The sequence below is a fragment of the Solanum dulcamara genome, chromosome 12 (assembly GCF_947179165.1).
Source record: "Solanum dulcamara chromosome 12, daSolDulc1.2, whole genome shotgun sequence".
NCBI classification, from domain to species: Eukaryota; Viridiplantae; Streptophyta; class Magnoliopsida; order Solanales; family Solanaceae; genus Solanum; species Solanum dulcamara.
Genome location: NC_077248.1, coordinates 10,090,442 through 10,108,327, shown reverse-complemented (window position 1 = coordinate 10,108,327; position 17,886 = coordinate 10,090,442). Strand labels below are relative to the sequence as shown.

Genomic DNA, 17,886 nt, shown 5'->3' with positions numbered 1-17,886 from the left:
CACAAGATCATCGATATCTTCTTCAGAACCAGATCTAGGGTATATCTTATGGGATTAGACAACACTCATTAGCTTTAGTCTATAATGTCTTAAAAAATTTAATAAACATGTATAGATTATTAATTTAAAATTTAATAACTTAAAAAAAATTAAAATTTAGAATTCGTAAGTTTTATATTATGGGTTCGATTATGTTTGAATTAGCCCCCATAGTCGATCACCCATTCCTTTACCAACTTATGTAAAAAGAGCAGTAGATAATGAAATTCAATATTTTTTATGTTAAATTAAAATATAACAAATAAATAGAAATAAAAAGACAGTAACTCATAATGCTATAAAAATGATAACGAACTTGCTATCACGTGTTATGAAAATATCTTTTAATCACATAACTTAAAATGCACGTATTTTAAAACTCCACCAACTCCTGCTACTACTGTGTAATCACATCACATCACATCTCACTATCCTCTCTGTGACCTCTTGGGGGTAGGCCCCCTGTCTCACAGCTATTAGAACAGAACCATGAGCCATTTCCTTTTTACGTTATTGTTCTTTTCCCTCCCTCTTTTCACTATTTTTAACTCTCTCTCTTGTTCTCTTTATTTATTTTTTTTGTTTTTGGTTCTAATAAATTTAAGATGTTTGAGTTAATATATCACCAAATTCATCACCCACGTCGTTAAATTCTTCATATTTATAGATGCAGAAGCTTCAACTCATGCATTATATCATAAAAACGAATCTTTGAAGTTTCAAGAGTACTAAAGTCTTCAGCTTTTTCAAGGGGATTAATGCTTTTTCTTGAATTTTCTGTTTCTGGGTCATTGAAATGGCAAGATTAGAGGTACCCCAAGTGGATTTGGAATGCTCCGGTCACAGTCGTCGGAGCTCCGTAAGTGTCAGTTTTTCAGATGCCGACAAGGGTTCTTGTTATTCTCAGTTTTGTTCCACTGCTGATGGGTCTAATCAAGATGATTATAGATATCCACATGGAAGTGAGTCTGCTGATTCAGTTAGTATAGAGATCGGAGATGATGAAAGTAAGGGGCATTTGGGGGAAACTGAAAGAGATTGTAGGATTTGCCATTTGAGTTTGGTGAGTTGTGGAAATGAGTATGGGGTTGCTATTGAATTGGGATGTTCATGTAAAGATGATTTGGCTGCTGCACATAAGCATTGTGCTGAAACATGGTTCAAAATCAAGGGAAATAAGTAAGTAAACCAAAACTTCAATTTTTCTTTTTCATTTGGATTTTCTTTCTTATGGTTGGTACCCTCCTTGGACACGACTCGTAGTTGGTTGGTGAATTTTGAACTTATGATTCCTATATGATCAATGTGGCCTTTTAAGATAAATCTTTTTTTTATTTCCCATCTGGTGTTCGATACTCTATTGAAACTGGACTAAATCTGGATTTGCATCAGAAAGTACCACACTGGGGCTAGAGTGCTCCCTAGCGCGACTCCGTATGTCGAGGAATTGGAACTCGAGACCTCGGATGAAGGAACTTACCACTCCACTGCAGTCCTTACCCTTGTTGGTTGCCTTTTAAGATTATTGCTCTGCATGTTAGATGTGATGATGCTCTTTTTTGTGGCTTATGTTATGTCCAAGAATCTTTCAATTTAATCTTTGCAATGATATGGTTTGATGATTCTTGTGTTGGAAGTGTGTGCTTTTGATGTCAGTAAATGATCTGTAATGTTGGAAGTGTGTGCTTTTGATATCAGTGAATGTTCTGTAAGAATAATGTTTTTTTTCTTCTGTTATGTCTGTTCTTGTTGAGAAAGAGATCTCACGATATATTTAATAGAAAAAGAGACAAAAGTTAATGAAAGAAGCTGGATGGAATAAAATGAAAAGCAAAAGACTAAAGCAAGGACAGGTATAATTCAGATTTGTAAGTACTGATGCTTCTACTATAGCCTTTTATAAGCTTTTGCTGTTTAGTTTTCTAGTTTCCAACTGAAATTTGACATATACATTTCTTTATCAAAGGGGAGATTGTCCTTGAGGAAGAAAGTGTTTATTGTAGGATTATAGTTTTGTGTCCTGACATGCTACCTATTCCCCAAGTCTTGGAGGATTAATGACCATAAATGGACCCAAAGGATTACTAGCAATTGTGTAAGATGCATCTCTTAGGCTTATTTGATACTGGCTTCGTTTCCTCAAATTCATTACTCTTCACTTTGATAGATACTAGAGTTTAAGTACAAGGATTAAATGGAAATATGGAATCATAATTTAAATCCAAAAACCAAAAGATCTCCCAGACTGAATAACTATAAATGTGTCATGTAAATTTGGACAAGGAACGGCATACACTGTTTTGGATATCTATTGTATTGGTAAATGGTAACAGTTTTAGTTTTGCTTCCATAACTTTCATGGACAATGTAGATTCATATACAATCACTTAGCTCTCAAGAAAATAATGAACTTCTGTAAAAAGTTTGTATCGTGTGTGTTTGTATGAGTGTCCATGGGGAGGGTGGAGGGTGGAGGGGTCGGATATCACTTGTGTCTCTGTTACAACACAGAAAAACTAAATGTTTCGAATAAGTTGATGGTTTTGAGTCAATGCTGGAAATCCTTTTTGCACTGGTTGTTTGCTGTAATCATCTTTGGTTCTTTTTAGCCATATAACCATTTGAAGTTATTTTTCCAGGACTTGTGAAATATGCAATGCAGTCGCACGCAATGTTGTTGGGCCAATTGACATTGAATCAGCACAGCAAACTAATGAAATAAATGATTTGGCTACAAATGCAGCCCCTGTACAAGTATCTTCCTCTTCAGAGAGGCGGACTTGTTTGAACGGTCATCGATTCTTGAATTTCCTTTTAGCTTGTATGGTGTTTGCCTTTGTCATTTCTTGGCTCTTCCACTTTAACATCCCCTCATAGTATAGTAAAAGGTTCATGTACCATGTGTAAAGGCCCTGTGAAGGTCTGAGATGTTAAAAAGAAATATTTGCACATTCTTTTCCGACTAGCTTTGCAGTGCACCTACTTACCTACAAGGCAAGCAGGGAAAACCTCGAGACTTGCCATAAATGAGATTGTCGATAGAGGTTGAGACATCTCCTCCACCAAGAAAACCTCGAGACTTGTCATAAATGGGATTGTCGATAGAGGTTGAGACATCTCCTCCACCAAGAAAACATCGAGACTTGTCATAAATGGGATTGTCGATAGAAGTTGAGACATCTCCTCCACCAAGAAAACCTGGAGAAGCGTCCAACACTTCAAAGATAAGTCTTCATTTTCGAGGATTTCGTGTAAATGTTTTACCTTTAAGTTAGTAATCCCATTGCATGATATGATATTTGGATTTGGAGTTGTAATTGTCAAAAAGCGTTTGTTGTATGCAACCAAAGGATAAATATATGGAGCATGTCTTCTTATACAATGAAGTTGCTCAAAGGATTTGGACATTTTTTTCCTCTGATCTACCGCTCCTCCAATGTAACAGACTCACTCGTAAGTGTTTACTTAATGGTGGAAATGTGACATGGTGTTTTAGCTAATTTTGAAGGTTAAACATAACAATCCCTACATTGTCAATTTCTGCATACCAATCACATTATTGCGCTAAAAATATCTACATTATAATCCCAACATAACTAGTATGCGAAACAAATGATCCCAAAATGTAGTTTCACATGGAATGAACAAAACAAGGCAGATATGGGCTATCGTGTCCATAGAAATAGAGCATTGCAACAACCAAACACTCACTGCTAGAAGAGCAAGAAGTTTCATGTGCTGTTTGGTGCAGTCTCCATCTTTTTAAGTAAACCTTCTAGCAAAGAGGTAATTGGCCATCCATAGATTTAAATATGGGACAAGGCATTCAATTGTATCTACTGACCCATGCCACTGTTGCATGGAGGAACATTACATGCTCTTTACATCCCATGTTGCATCAACTGTAAGATTAAGCAGATATCTATCCCAGTCACTTTTGCTAGTCATTAGTCATCTGTGCTAAATTTCTAGTCAGAGAGAGCACTTCATTTTCATCCCTTTTTCTAATTTGACAGTAGCATTCCGATTAGCATATGTGACTTACCTAACACCTACTACCTTCTACCAACACAAGTAACAATAACTTTATCCACCAACGCTTGGATCTAAGACTTGACATATGGGAAGGATTCACTAGTGTTGCCTCTACAGAAATTCAAAACATTTCTTAGTGTTGTCACTCCAACTAATCGATGGCTAGACTCAAATTCTGAAAAAATTAGAAGCCAAAAATACAACTTCAACATATTGAGTGTACTCCCACAAGTGAATTCTGAGGATGGTAGTGAGTATGAAGCCTTACCCTTGTCTTGTAGAGGTAGAGAGGTTGCTTTTGATAGACCCTCGACAGAAGGAGGGATGCAACACAAGAACTTTGAGAGTACAAACTAAAAAGATAATTTATTGACTAAAGATGGAATCCATTATACATTTGATAATTTTTACCAAAGGGAACATGGATACATCAACAGCATTGAACTTGGAGAAACATCAGGAATCATTTGTCAAACCAACCTTGTGATGATATTGCACAGAAGTGCCTTTTACCATATTCGGTTAGTTGCAGTCCATGTATCGTAGATACACCATTCATCACTGCTTCAACATGCACTGTGCTCCCATGCTCAATGATCTTTTCACTAATTTGGGTTATGCACACCTATACAAAATCCAGAACGCTTCTCTACTTCCATTCTGCAGGATCTCCAGAATTTCCATTCAGAAGTTTGTGATTCTCTTCCTTAGTCTTGCTATCTTTGCTCAGTGGTAGAGCCAACACTACACTAGTGCGGTCAGGCAGTTCTGGAAGAAAGTACAGTGCTTCAGAAAATTGTTTATCCTTCCCTTCTAAGCAAAAAACAAGAAAGGGGCAGGTGGAGGAAGTAGCCAAAATGAAATTCACTCAATGTGAGGATTAGGATGCTAAACCTGGCAACTGTTTGTCAACGAACACTACTAGATTAACAGTGTACCTGTTACAAAGTAATAGGGCTCAATCAAGTCAGATAATATTATTTGCAAACAAACGTTCCAACACAGATTTTCAAGGTGAGGGTTCCACTCACCAAGCCACAACAACGTCCACAGTGTAATGTTTGCGGGATGCAACAATCAAGAAGCTCTGAAATAACAGCTAACCAAGCAAACAATTTTATAAATCTGTAGAATCAAATTGAGCAATCACCAACAACTTCTGGCTGTGGTAAAACACTTAATTCAAGCCTTCTTTGTTTTTAGGGCATCGATTTTAAATTACAGAAAACCAAACAACAACAACTGCATCTCAGAAAACCTAAGAAAATAAGACTGTAAATGAGAGATAATATAGTGTGTCTGCATTCACTGGGAAACAGAACTCTAATCTGATTATCAGACTGTACTACCAAACGAGAATATTATAGAGTATACAACCGCTAATATACCACCTTCGTGTCCCGTATTTATGATATGTCCGCACAAAGACGAGAGAGAATATCATATGAGATGAAAATATCAGATCACCACAACCGTAAAGCATGCCCCTAGGAACTGCACATTCATAAACATAACATAAGTACATTGTAATGAGAACAATTGACAAAATACAGTGAGGGAAGGCAAAATATATCTCACAATTAATCAACAGAACTTCTAAAACACTATTCGGAGGAGGCAACGTGGCAAGGTTTGAACCCTGCAATATCATAAGATAGACAGTTAACATAACATGCAGCTCATAGACAACAGAAAGTGCAAACTGGCACATCAATTATCAACCAAATGAGACAGGTCTTTACCTCACGACAGTGATAATTTGGACCAGGAAGCTGTGTAGAGTAGAATGTTATGATCCGAAGGAACTGACAAGCCTGTAGTGAACAATCAGTCAACGACTTAGCAGATCATATTGGATACTATGACTTCTCTCTAAATGTTCTCTAATTTGTGGGTAACCCTATGGAAAAATAGTGACGCATTCATGATGAGAATTAAAAGTTATCTTGATTCTTGACCAACATTTAAACTGAATATATAAATTATGAGATTCCATGAGACTTTTCTTCTTTTTTTCTTCGATAAGTTGAAACTCATTGAGACTTTCACATATGAAACAACACAAGAATGACGCTCAAGAGAACTGGTCACTTACAGCTAAGAAAGCCAAGACCCTGCACCATATCAGAACTGCATAGATCTTTTTGATCTTGAAAAAGAAAGGATGGAATGTCTACTGTGTAAAAACATGAGTAAGCCACTGTGTAAAAACATGAGTAAGTGTTAGAACAATTAGATACAATATCAAAACCTAAATGACAAATAAACTGAAAATTCCAACTGACTAAAATCTCCAAAATCAGTTGGAAGTTATGGAAATATTCCATAGTTAGATTCAGCATTAGTTGGTGACTGAAAATTACCAAAATCAACTCACCAAGACAAAAGACAGAGAGAGTGTGGTGAATACAGTTTCACTTATGTAACCTTTGTCTTGCCCAAGCTGCTGGAGTTCTCATTTTAAAAACAAAAAAAGTAAAAGGAAGAAAATGAGTGAGCATATCCCGAGGGAGTGGAGATAAAGAGAACCAACAATCAATAAAACCAACCAGAAGAAGAAAGAAGCCGACATCCTGAAGAGTAGGTCCAGGCCGATGTATGTAGTGAACCCCTCGAGCAGCAAGTCCATGTATGTACTGACAAAAGGTGATATATTTTACAACTTGGTAGATTTAATAAGAACTAAGGTCATGAAGAAAAACAATTACGGAACAACTAAAAGGGAAATGATTTATCAAATATGACAATGACAAATAGTAGCCTGAATCACTTTCAACAGCAGCTAGTTATGCAAAAAAAATAAAATAATAAGAAATTGCATCATTCAATAAGAGGTGAAAGAAAATGCAGAATTTGATTGCTCAAACTTCCGCTTCTTACCTCTTCCCCCTTCTCCTCCCTGCCCCTAGACACAATAAAGAAAACAGAAAGTATTGAAGAAAGAAACTATCGACTAGGCAAATATTCAGAGTGAAGAGACTGAACCAAGATTCAATTTCTTTTTTAAGATTATTAAGTTTAAACCTAAACTTATATAGGTCTTTAAAGAAGATGAGCCATAATTTTGTAGATAAGTAAAAGAAGATTATTAATTTACACATCTGGTTGAATAGATAATCAAGTCACAATCTATGATCAACGACTCCTAGTATCTTCAACTAAAACCAACCCACCCTCCCACTAAACAAAATAGTCCCTCTGTTCCAATTTATGTGATATTCCTTCATTTTTTCGTTAAAAAAAGAATAATTTATTTCTATATTTAGAATCATATTTATGTTTAACCACCACAAGTTTCAAAAGTCTTGCTTTTTTCACTTAAACTCCGGGCAGAGTCAAACTTTGTCACATGAATTGAAACGGAGAGAGTAATTCTTTTATGTGCCACATACCTTACATACAACAAAGACTACTATACTAAAATGCCTCTATCTCAAATTAGTTACACGAATCATCTATATTCATATACAAGAAAAATTGGGAAATAATGCCTTACTAACCAAGCAACAAAGAAAATAGAGGTTGATGATCAATATGAACCTGAAATATCAAACCTCCAAGAATATACTTCCAGTTCTCCGAAAGAAGATTAATTTCTATTGCAATCTCCGTACAAATCCTCTTCCATAGCTAACAACAACACAAAAAAGAATCACAAAAAATTACTATGAAGCAATAATAACAAGAAAGTTAAAAAAAAAAAAAAGGAGTTGTAAACTTGAAGAAATGGAGTAAAAAAGGAACCTTTGAAGCCTCACCATCAATGTAAAACGACATCGTGGTACTCGAGTGTGACCCGCTAATTTCTTGTCACAAAATTGAATTTGAACCCCACTCGTAGGATTACACGGGGTATGCTGTTGTTGTAAAATTGAATTTGAACAAACCTAATTAAAGTTGAATCTGATTGCTAAACTTAATTAGAGTGAGTATTTTATGGCAGATTGAAAGTGGAGTTTTCAGTGTGTTTTATATGGAGAATCTAATCTCCTTTGATTAGTCTGCTAAAACGCGAGTTGGACACGGAGCGGCAGTTGAAATGGGGGGAACTTTTAAAAGAGAAAAATGGTAGTTTTAGCCCTTGAGTTATTCATATATTCTCATTTTGATCCTTATATTATTACATCGACCACATTTTACCTCTAACTAATTTAATCCTTCAACTAACAACTTTTCCGTTAATATTTCAATCAATTTATGTGCTTTTCTTTTGGACCTCTTCACGAAAAGGCTAACCCCTTGTTTGGATGGTTATTGCCCGTTATATTGTATTGTAATGTTAGTCTAATGTAATATTTATTTTGATTGTTATTTAAAGTATATTGTATTTTATCGTTTAAATTCATTATTAGGCAACAAAAAAAAGAACGATCGATTTGGTAACGATGAAAAGAGACATTTTACGTAATGACCGATTTGGTGTGATCGCATCATTACCTTAATTTTTTTAATCTTTTTTTGTCTTTATTTATTATTTAATAATTATATTTCATCTTCTATCCTACCTTTTTCGAGTAGCTCTACCCCGTACCCTACTTTTCTTGGAAGTTTATCATTCAAATCATGGAGGTGTTATATTATGTAACGACGAAAAATGATGCAATCTATCCAAACACTATATTCAATAAAATAATACAGTACGATATGATACGATACGATACAATATAATATAATATGATACATTTTGAAACAATATATAACAACCATCCAAACAAAGTGTAAGAAGCTAATTTCACTAGCTCTCAAACACACTAACTTACTACAAGTTACTTTTCAACAAATTGGCTAATATATTAATCAGATTACAAAATTTATCTTGGGGCATAAATTTTGTAATATCTGATTTACAGGCAAGTTCTTTTTTTTAATCAGGCAAGTTCTTTTTTTTATCAACTTATGCTGTTGTATCATGATTGAACTTTTGTCCAGTTGCATAACCTGTGTTTTGAGCTTACTTTTTTTTTTGCCTTCAGTCATAACTTGTGTCACTGTACTTATATTGGAGTATAACTTATGTTCTTGAACTTATACCTTGTAATATTTTTTTTTTACTATTAAAGGCATTTTCGGCTATTTTTTGTATTTAAAGCTTTGAAGAGTAAAAATTAAAAACATGCAATTTTGAAGGACAAAAATTAAAGTACTTGCTAAAAAATTAGAGGAATTTTCACATAGAACCACTCAGAAATACATTAATTATACTCCATAATTATAGTTTGGGTAATTACATTTCGTAACTATAGCTATAGCAATGTTTGTATAATTCGCTATACAATTCGCAGTTTTTGTATAACGTTTGTATAATTCGTTATACAATTCGCAGTGTTTGTATATTTCTGTATACAATTCACATCATTTGTACAATCGCGCACATCGTTTGTATAATCGCGCGAATTATACAAAACTCAAACTGTAATTACAGTTAGATGTTTGCTACGAGCCGTAATTAATTCAAACTATAACTATATTAGCTAATTAACTAGTATATGTTTAACTATTCGCATAATTTTCCCAAAAAATTATGGGCATTGACCCGATTTCTTATGTTCAATTATCAGCCCACTTGAAGAGTGCATAGTAAACTAAAGTTGAAGTTTTCTTGTAAGCCCAACTACTATTTCCCCCCTACCTGGACATATAAAGTCAAATCACTTCCTTATCATAGGACACCGTAAAAAGATAGAGCTCTCTGTCTTCTTCGGCCAAAAATTTGACAGGTAATTTTAATCTCTTTCCTAAATTCTTCTTTGTAATTTTGATATGGCTATGGTAACTGATGATTCATTGCCTCTATTGGCCCATATACAGAGTTGAGCAGTTTATGACTTGAATGGAGGTGGCTTCGAATTTCCAAACATTGTCTTTTGGACCTCGAATCAGTCGAACCCACTTCGGAAATATCGTGAGTTTTTTTTTTCTTTTTGGAAATGTCTTCTTGTTCCTTAATGTTGCAATAATTTAGATTTTTGAGTTGTTGGGGTTGTTTATAAGGGTTTTGCTGTTCTTTTAAGGAAAAATGTTGGGATGTTATTTTGACAAGATGAGCAATTTTATAGTTTTAAGTTCCTTTACTCTCTATATTGTTCAGGAATACTTTATGTGATGATCTAATGCAAAGAATATGTGTACTTCGTTTATTGTAACCAGCAAAAAACTGCATTTGTTGCACATTAGTTTTAATGATTGTTTAGGCTTCCTTTTTTTTTTTTCATTCCGATGATGTTGAATTATGATGGGGATGTTTCTTTTGAGGGATCTTACTTTCCTCTTTATCTCTCATATGGAAATAGTATTTCTCTATTCTATGAAATAAACTTTCCAAGAGGTATGCACTTTCAATATTCTTAGTAAGTGTTAGTTTCCCAAAGACCTTTTGAGTTTTGATTGATTATAGGTTCTTTTTGTGGGATCAATGCCCAAATATTTGAACGGGATAAAAACAAAGTTGTGTGGAGAGCTAGTAAGAATTGTGCCTGCCATCCAATTTTTGACGCATGGCGAGATTGCTTACCTTATTATTATGAAATGAAAATGAGAAAGAGCTTTTTTTTTAAACGGATGTTGCTTCTTTCACTACACCCTTTCACTCTTGAACTACTTGAACAAGGAGGGCAGAGGGAGTGCTGCCTCCTTTACCTATCAACCGTATCTTTTTTCAATTGTCCGCTGGTAAACCTGGTCTAGCGCTACATTGTCTCCATTGTGCTGGATTTCTATGCTTAGAGAGAAGTCCTTAGCTCTTTCTAAGTTTAATACATAGAAAGTCTGGAAAATAAGTAAAATCTCCGGATCAAAAGATTGAGGTTTGAACTCCGGCGGAGAATACATGTCAAGGGTGTTTGATTTTAAAGCCCCTCTGACTTCCCCTTTGGGCAAGCAACCCTCTCTCCTGCCCTTTGTATCCTCGACTAAAAATTAATTGATAGGACTATATATCCTGTCTCGTATAGAACATCTACCCAAGCAAAGTAATTAATACCACTGATTACAACTTGATGGTGTCAAGAGACTACCACACTTTCTAAATAAACAACATTCTTTTATTTCACACAACTTACTACAATATTATTCAACAATAATTTCTTACAGACTATAGAAAATAGTCTGTTGATTACTCTCTATTTCTCTCTCTGATTTTGGTGTATTCTTAAATGTTCAATTGCTACTCTATTTATAGAGTTATTGAACCTCTTGCTTGCATCACTAATGACACAAATGTGATAGCCAATTTCCACAAAGTATGGCTGTCAAATTCCGCAAAGTTTGGTTACTAGTTTCCACAAAGTTTGGCTGCTAATTTCCACAAATGTGGCTACCAATTTCCATGAAGTTTGGCTACCAATTTGATCCAGTTAACTCTAGATTTTTGTTGGATAATGCTTTCTTCAATAAGTATCCACTTTTCTAACTGCTGTAGTATTTCTCTTTCCTGAACATTCAAATCAACTCTAGCTTGTGCTATTCTGGTAGTAACCCCTTTAAACTCCACTGCATTTAACTTCTTAAAAGCTGATTTGAGATTTTTCAGTTTCAACCATATTTCTTTCATTCCATCATGGTGTTGTCTATGCTTCCAACACTCCTCTACTATTGGTAAAAACTCCTTATGATTAGCCCATATATTAAAGAATTTGAAGGAGGTTTTAAATCTGCTGCTATCTGTTTCAATTGTAAGATGCATAGGTGAATGATCTGAGAAGTACGGTAACTTGTAATCAGTTACAACATGACCATATCTCATCAGCCAATCAGTATTACCTAGCACTCTATCCATCCTGCTACATACCCTATCTCCTCCTCCTTGTTTATTTGACCAGGTATAATATTCACCTCTCCATGGTACTTCATTGAGCATAAGGTCCTGAACACAACTAGCAAAATTTCTGATCTCCATGCTTGTTACTTGAGTTCCAGCATGTCTATCTTGAGTAGTCAGTTAAGCATTGAAATCTCTCCATAAGACCCAAGGCTTAGTACAATTGTGGCTTATTCTTCTCAGCTGATCCCATAACAATTTCCTTTGTTCTACAGTGTTGTAACCATAGATTACAGTCATTTCACAATCCAATCTCATTTGTCTATTGACCACATTACAATGTATATATTGTGCTTCCTCATCTAGTTTAGAGACCTCATAAGTATTGCTGTCCCAAATTATCCACACTCTACCATTTTCAGCTTTGGAGTAATTAAACTCTGCCTTCTACCCTTGTGTAATCTTATTCACTATCAATTGTGCCTTGTGCTCCTTGACTCTTGTTTCAACTAATCCAGCCAACTTTATTTTGTGATTAAGAAAATAAGTAGTTAATTCTCTATGCTTATAGCGCTTATTTAGACCTCTTACACATTCCAGGTCAGCCAACTCATTAGTCTACAGAGAAGCCCCCTCCTGAGCTAGGGGGTAGGAAGGTTGCCAACACAGCATTATTCAATTGATGTCTGCCTTTGGAGTGATGTATCTGCTCATTATTCTCAGGAGACAAATCTGGCAATTGAGTTTGCTTCCCTTTATGCAGCTGCTTTTCCACATCAGCTTGCACTTCTGGAACCTGCCCCTCTTGATGATTTGAATCACTTCTTCTTGGCAAGTTTTTAGGTCATCAATTGGACCTTTATTAGTAGGTTTGGCCAACCAAGTGGGAACTAACTTTGGTTTTCTCATAGGAACTTGCTTAGCAGGTTGTGAATTCTGCTTCAGAACTTCACAGTTGTGCCCTATCTTCATGCATTTTCCACAATAGGTTGGCTTCCATTCAAATTCTACCTTCTGTTGAAATGTTCTCCCAGAGGGATCCATCACTTGCACTACATCAGGTAATGGCTTAGTAATATTAACCTCTATAAGCATTCGCGCATAAGAGGTTCGAGTTTGTTTCGTAGTACATTCATCTGCATATTTGGGTACCCCTATAGCACTGGCAATTCGACTCAGTGAATCACATCCCCAACAGCTCATAGGGAGTTTGCGAAATTTAATCCACAAAGGAATGTCTGTCAAGAACTCTTTTCCAAAATCAAATTCAGGGGTCCATTGCTTCAAAATCAGAGGTCTATTATTCATGGTATAAGGACCAGTATACAGAACCTCATGGAGACTTGCTATGGTAGAAAAATTGACTACATAGCATCCCCTCCTCATGGTAATATATATCCGGAGCTACTCTCTTATTATTGCTATTTAACATGGATATTATTCCTACGTGGGATTATTATTTTTCTAACACTTTTTTTGCCAGTTGAATATTTGATTGGTTAACACTGCTTTCATCCAAACAACAAATGACATACTTTCAAATTAGTCCTCAGTTCTCTCATATTACTGCTCCCTTTCCCTGGGTAGATGGATGTTGTTGCTGTGTAATCTTCCGAAAATTAATGAATTAATGTGAAACAAGGTTGGCATGATTTAGGTAGTGTTGGTGAAGGTATGAATGTGGTGCAAAGTTGCTAGTTGCCAAAGGAAGACTATAGGTCCTATAGTGAATTTGCCCCGGGGGCTTTGGTCTAGTGGTAGGAGCACTACGCACGATCTGTGGATTAGACGCAAATCACAGGTTAGAATCCCGCCGCTGATAAAACCTGGTATTTAGTAGAGAAGGATAGAAGAGCGGGCCCATTATCTACTGAGTTTGAAGAACGCATCACTCACTTTTGAAAACTTTTTGGTTATAAAAAAAGATCCTAAAGTAAATATTGTTTCATTTTTCGATAAGGTAATGATTTTCTAGAAGTGAAGGTTAAGGTCCCACAATAGAGCTATATAATCTTTTGGTCCAGCGGAAGTGTTCTTGTAGTTTTCGTTTGTCCTTTGGTTTCTGTAATCTAAAGTTTTGTTACTAAATATCTTTGGGTCCGAGATTCGTGGTTCATGATTTCATCTACTTCTGCATGGTAATGATGATGTTTCACTTCCTGTTGCTCATCTGCTGCTGCCACTGTTGCTGTTTTTGCTGTCTTTCTTTCTACTCATGGATTTTTTAATACGCTTAAATCCTAAGCTTTTATTTTGCCATTCTGCTGATTATGAGCTCTTAAGCCTCTCAATTCATCAGCTAATAGTAAATTGCAATCAGTTTAACCGCCAAATGTGTTAACTGGACCGCTGCACTAGAGTTAGTGAACACGACAATTTGGTCTGGGTAAAGGGAGAAAGTTTAGCAGTTACCTTGTTACAATAATACAAGGAATTGTAGTTGAAATTCCCAAAAATGGAGGAATGTCTACAATTGTGCAATTGTCATCAGTCTAAATCATCTTCCATTACTATTTTTACTTATGAACCAGAGTGTTTGCTGAATTTGATATCGTATAAATGGAGAAAGTCCAACACTAAGATGGTGCGTTAAAAATTATGAAGTGTGCATGACCTCAATCATATCCAGCACGGGATCTATATCATTTACAATGGGAATTTGGTATGAAATTTTATTCCGTCTTCAACTGTCATTGTAGGGACACATTGAGTTCAGAGGATACATAGCTTCAGCTCATTCCAACATCAATGGTGTTCAGACTGATAATCGCTTTCCTTCACCTTTTCAAATGCAATCCAATGCAGTTTCAACTGGCAGAATTAAAATAGGGTCTGGACATTTTCCTGGACATGGTGCTTTTGATTCAAGAAGTGAAACTTTCAGTAAGTTATCCTTGCTTAGCTTGAAGATATTCAGAAAGTATGACTTATCTCTCAAAGGAAAGTTGTTTACAGCTTATTGATGAATGCATTAAGGGGTCATTTGGTTGGAGGGATTAGGAAAAATAACCAAACATAAAAGTTCACATAAAATAATACAATGTTTGGTTGGAAGGATTAGGAAAAATAATTTCCGAATAACTAAAATGCTTGGGTGGCTGTACAAGAAAAAAATTCCTGTATAGCTTATGCGACATTTGGTTGGCGGTATTAAGTAATACTTGCATGAATGTTATGTAGGAATTTCTGTGTTATGCATGTAGAATATGGAACAATAAAAAAAGTGTATCACCAAGATGAAGGAAGGTATTAAAAATGAAAAGAAATGCTGTTAAAGTAGGTAATCCGTGCATAATGTACCCTCTATAATTAGCATGTGATCCAAACAACCAAGAGTATGCAGTATCGTATATAAGCCCTTTATAGATATTTGTTGGCCTGCTGATATAGGCTGTTTAAAAATTCTTACCTTCTTGCATGCGTTCCAATTCACGTAACTTTCTGCTGCTTTCTTTAGCTTTAGAAGCTCATATTAGGATTATTGGGTAAACTGTATTTATCTATTCTTTAATGAATTGGTTATGTGAGAACTTTTGATTTTGAATGTCTGATATAAATCATTTTAATTTATCTTTGTTTTGGTGTGGGCATGTGGTAATGGTAAGAATACATGTTGGTTCTCCTTTTCTGCACTTCTAATTTGTGACATAACAGACGAGAGAGGGAAACACTCGGTGTGAAGTTACAAATGCAGAGTAGTTACAGAATTTGGTGACTTACCGTGTTCACCAGAAATAAAATCAGTGTTAAGTTTTATCTCTTCTCAAATGACGCTTTAGATTTCTTCCATGAATATAAACACAACATTAATGTGGAGGAATTTTGCAATTTAACCTTGGGAAACTTTGATATAGAATTCAAGGTGTTTCTATGAAAAAGAACTTATCTTTTGTATTATATCAATATCCAGAGCACTTATTCAAGATCCTGTAATTTCTTGACCTTTCTCAAGCTTCATATGCAGTTGAGAGATGACAACTATGAGAAGAAAAAGTATAGCTTCCACTTGCTTCTGTTTTCTCTGTAGCATTTAGCGGTTACGACCTCTATCTAGACATTAGGAACTCTTTCTCGTGTAAGCAAGTGACCTATTATATTGAAAAAGCAATAAGTCAGGTAAACATTCTGTTTTGGCATTGTAAGTATTTGAGCATTTGCTTCTTGTTATTGTACTATTACCTCTTTATAGTTATCTCAAGTGCCCATTTCTATCATTCTTAATGGCCGGTGTCTTAGGCCTTGAAAATTGTGTTACGTGCAGCATGTCTCGTACCTGCTAAGTATGTTGCATCTGTTCAATTTTTTTTCCTTTTTTTTCATTTGATATTTGAGATACTTCAGATTTCCTCTATCCTAAGATGTAAAATCATCTAATTATGTATTTATTCAGAACAGCGCCTTTTAGGCAGGGCCCCCATTCACATTCACTGAGACCATGCCGGGTCATGAGTGAGGATTCCGAGGGAACTTTGAGTGGTGAAAACATCTTGCTAAATGAGGAAAGCTTGGCACAGGATCTTAAGACTGCTATTAAAGAGGAGAACTATGCCCGAGCAGCAAAGATTAGGGATAGCCTCCGGCTACTCCAAGAGGACAGTAAGGCCTGTGTACTAGCAGCAAATGCTCGCTTTTACAATTCTTTCAGAAATGGAAACTTAGCTGCAATGCAAGCCCTCTGGTCACAAGGTGAGAATGTTTGTGTCGTGCACCCTGGTGTTAGTGGCATAATAGGCTATGATCTCGTAATGGGAAGCTGGGAGTTTGTCTGGGCAGAATATGATTTTCCACTTGATATCGAGATCAGGGATGTTCAAGTTCACGTTAGAGGTGATATCGGGTATGTTACATGCATTGAGATGGTCAAAACTAAAGGCAGCAGCTGGGGAAAACAATTTGCTACCAATGTTTTTGAGAAGGTTGATGGGCAATGGTGTATGTGTATTCATCATGCATCCTATATCGACTTGTAAAATGTGAACTATAAAGTTCTTGTAGAAGTTGTGGATATTGAGTGATGAATATGTTAGGCGCGCAGAAGTTTTGTAGCTTTTCTTCTACTATAGTTGTGACCTATTATTAATGAATTATAATACTTTGCTAATGAGAAGAGGTAATGGATGTATTATGATCTTTGTGTTGTATCTCTGAATGTTTTGGTAATCGCACCTTTTTGTTGTTACGGTTTCTTGCATATATGTTCCGCGCTGCTTTGCTTTGTACTAACCGTATTATTGTAATTTTTGCTTTTGATATCTAGCATCGTCAAATGTTTAGTCTGTTTCGATTATCACAATTATTTGTTGTTCTTGTACATTTTTACATTGTTTTCTTCTTCTTTGTACTTGGATGTACTGCATTTGAGCCGAGAGTTTTTTGAAACAACCTCTCTACCTCCATAAGTTGGTGGTGAGGTTTGTGTATACTCTACCCTTTTCAAACCCTACTTGTGAGATTTCACTGATTATGCTGTTGTGTTGCCCAGAATTTGAGCAGTGTATGAGGTTTGGATTTATGCAATCTCTCACACTTTTCACTTGATGGACGTCTTGAAAATGTAACATATATCTATTCTTGAAAATCTTTCAATAATAAATAGAGTAGACCTATTCTTTTGAAACATGAGACTACATTAAGTATGAATGAGAGTTAAAAATCAAGTTATTTTAAGAGTAGAATCTTGTGACTAGTCAAAATAGATAATTTCGTCGCATCAACACAAATCATGTGCATTCTCATATCCTTCATTTGTCCGAACATTGATGGACGTAGCAAGTACCATGTGGAACTAATTGAATTGCTTACAAACTGACTCCAACAAAAAAATAGAAAAATAGATCGATCCTATCCTTGAGAATAGATAATCTCATAATTTTGATATAAATTTAATCTTATTATAGCTACAAACCAAATCTAAAAGTTTAATCAAATTGCCTTCTCTACATGAATGTAATCATAAAACCACTCTAATGGACTAAAGTTACTGTATAATAAATGCTCTGTCGCCTCCTTGAAGCGCTGACGGTTACATTTCCCACATCGGATATTCAATAAGAAAC

The 17,886-nt window shown here is 35.5% G+C and overlaps 2 protein-coding genes and 1 pseudogene across 5 annotated transcripts; 2 read left to right on the top strand and 1 right to left on the bottom strand.

Moving 5' to 3' along the window:
• The first annotated feature begins 551 nt into the window (after positions 1-551).
• LOC129877345 (uncharacterized) lies at positions 552-3,551 on the top strand. 2 transcript variants are annotated; one of them, XM_055952839.1, is made up of 3 exons: positions 552-1,218; positions 1,432-1,543; positions 2,679-2,763. In XM_055952839.1, the coding sequence occupies exons 1-3, from the start codon at positions 836-838 to the stop codon at positions 2,685-2,687; spliced, it is 504 nt and encodes a 167-aa protein (XP_055808814.1). In that variant the 5' UTR covers positions 552-835; the 3' UTR covers positions 2,688-2,763. The 2 variants fall into 2 exon arrangements, with proteins under 2 accessions (XP_055808814.1, XP_055808813.1); XM_055952838.1 differs by lacking the exon at positions 1,432-1,543 and having other exon boundaries at positions 556-1,218; positions 2,679-3,551.
• Positions 3,552-4,323: 772 nt separating this feature from the next.
• LOC129876655 (phosphatidylinositol:ceramide inositolphosphotransferase 1-like) lies at positions 4,324-8,113 on the bottom strand (annotated as a pseudogene).
• Positions 8,114-9,691: 1,578 nt separating this feature from the next.
• LOC129876490 (uncharacterized) lies at positions 9,692-17,009 on the top strand. 3 transcript variants are annotated; one of them, XM_055951941.1, is made up of 5 exons: positions 9,883-9,976; positions 12,431-12,661; positions 12,742-12,891; positions 14,530-14,713; positions 16,226-17,009. In XM_055951941.1, the coding sequence occupies exons 3-5, from the start codon at positions 12,853-12,855 to the stop codon at positions 16,798-16,800; spliced, it is 798 nt and encodes a 265-aa protein (XP_055807916.1). In that variant the 5' UTR covers positions 9,883-9,976; positions 12,431-12,661; positions 12,742-12,852; the 3' UTR covers positions 16,801-17,009. The 3 variants fall into 3 exon arrangements, with proteins under 3 accessions (XP_055807915.1, XP_055807916.1, XP_055807917.1); XM_055951940.1 differs by lacking the exons at positions 12,431-12,661; positions 12,742-12,891 and adding an exon at positions 9,692-9,791; XM_055951942.1 differs by lacking the exons at positions 9,883-9,976; positions 12,431-12,661 and having other exon boundaries at positions 12,728-12,891.
• Positions 17,010-17,886: the final 877 nt, after the last annotated feature.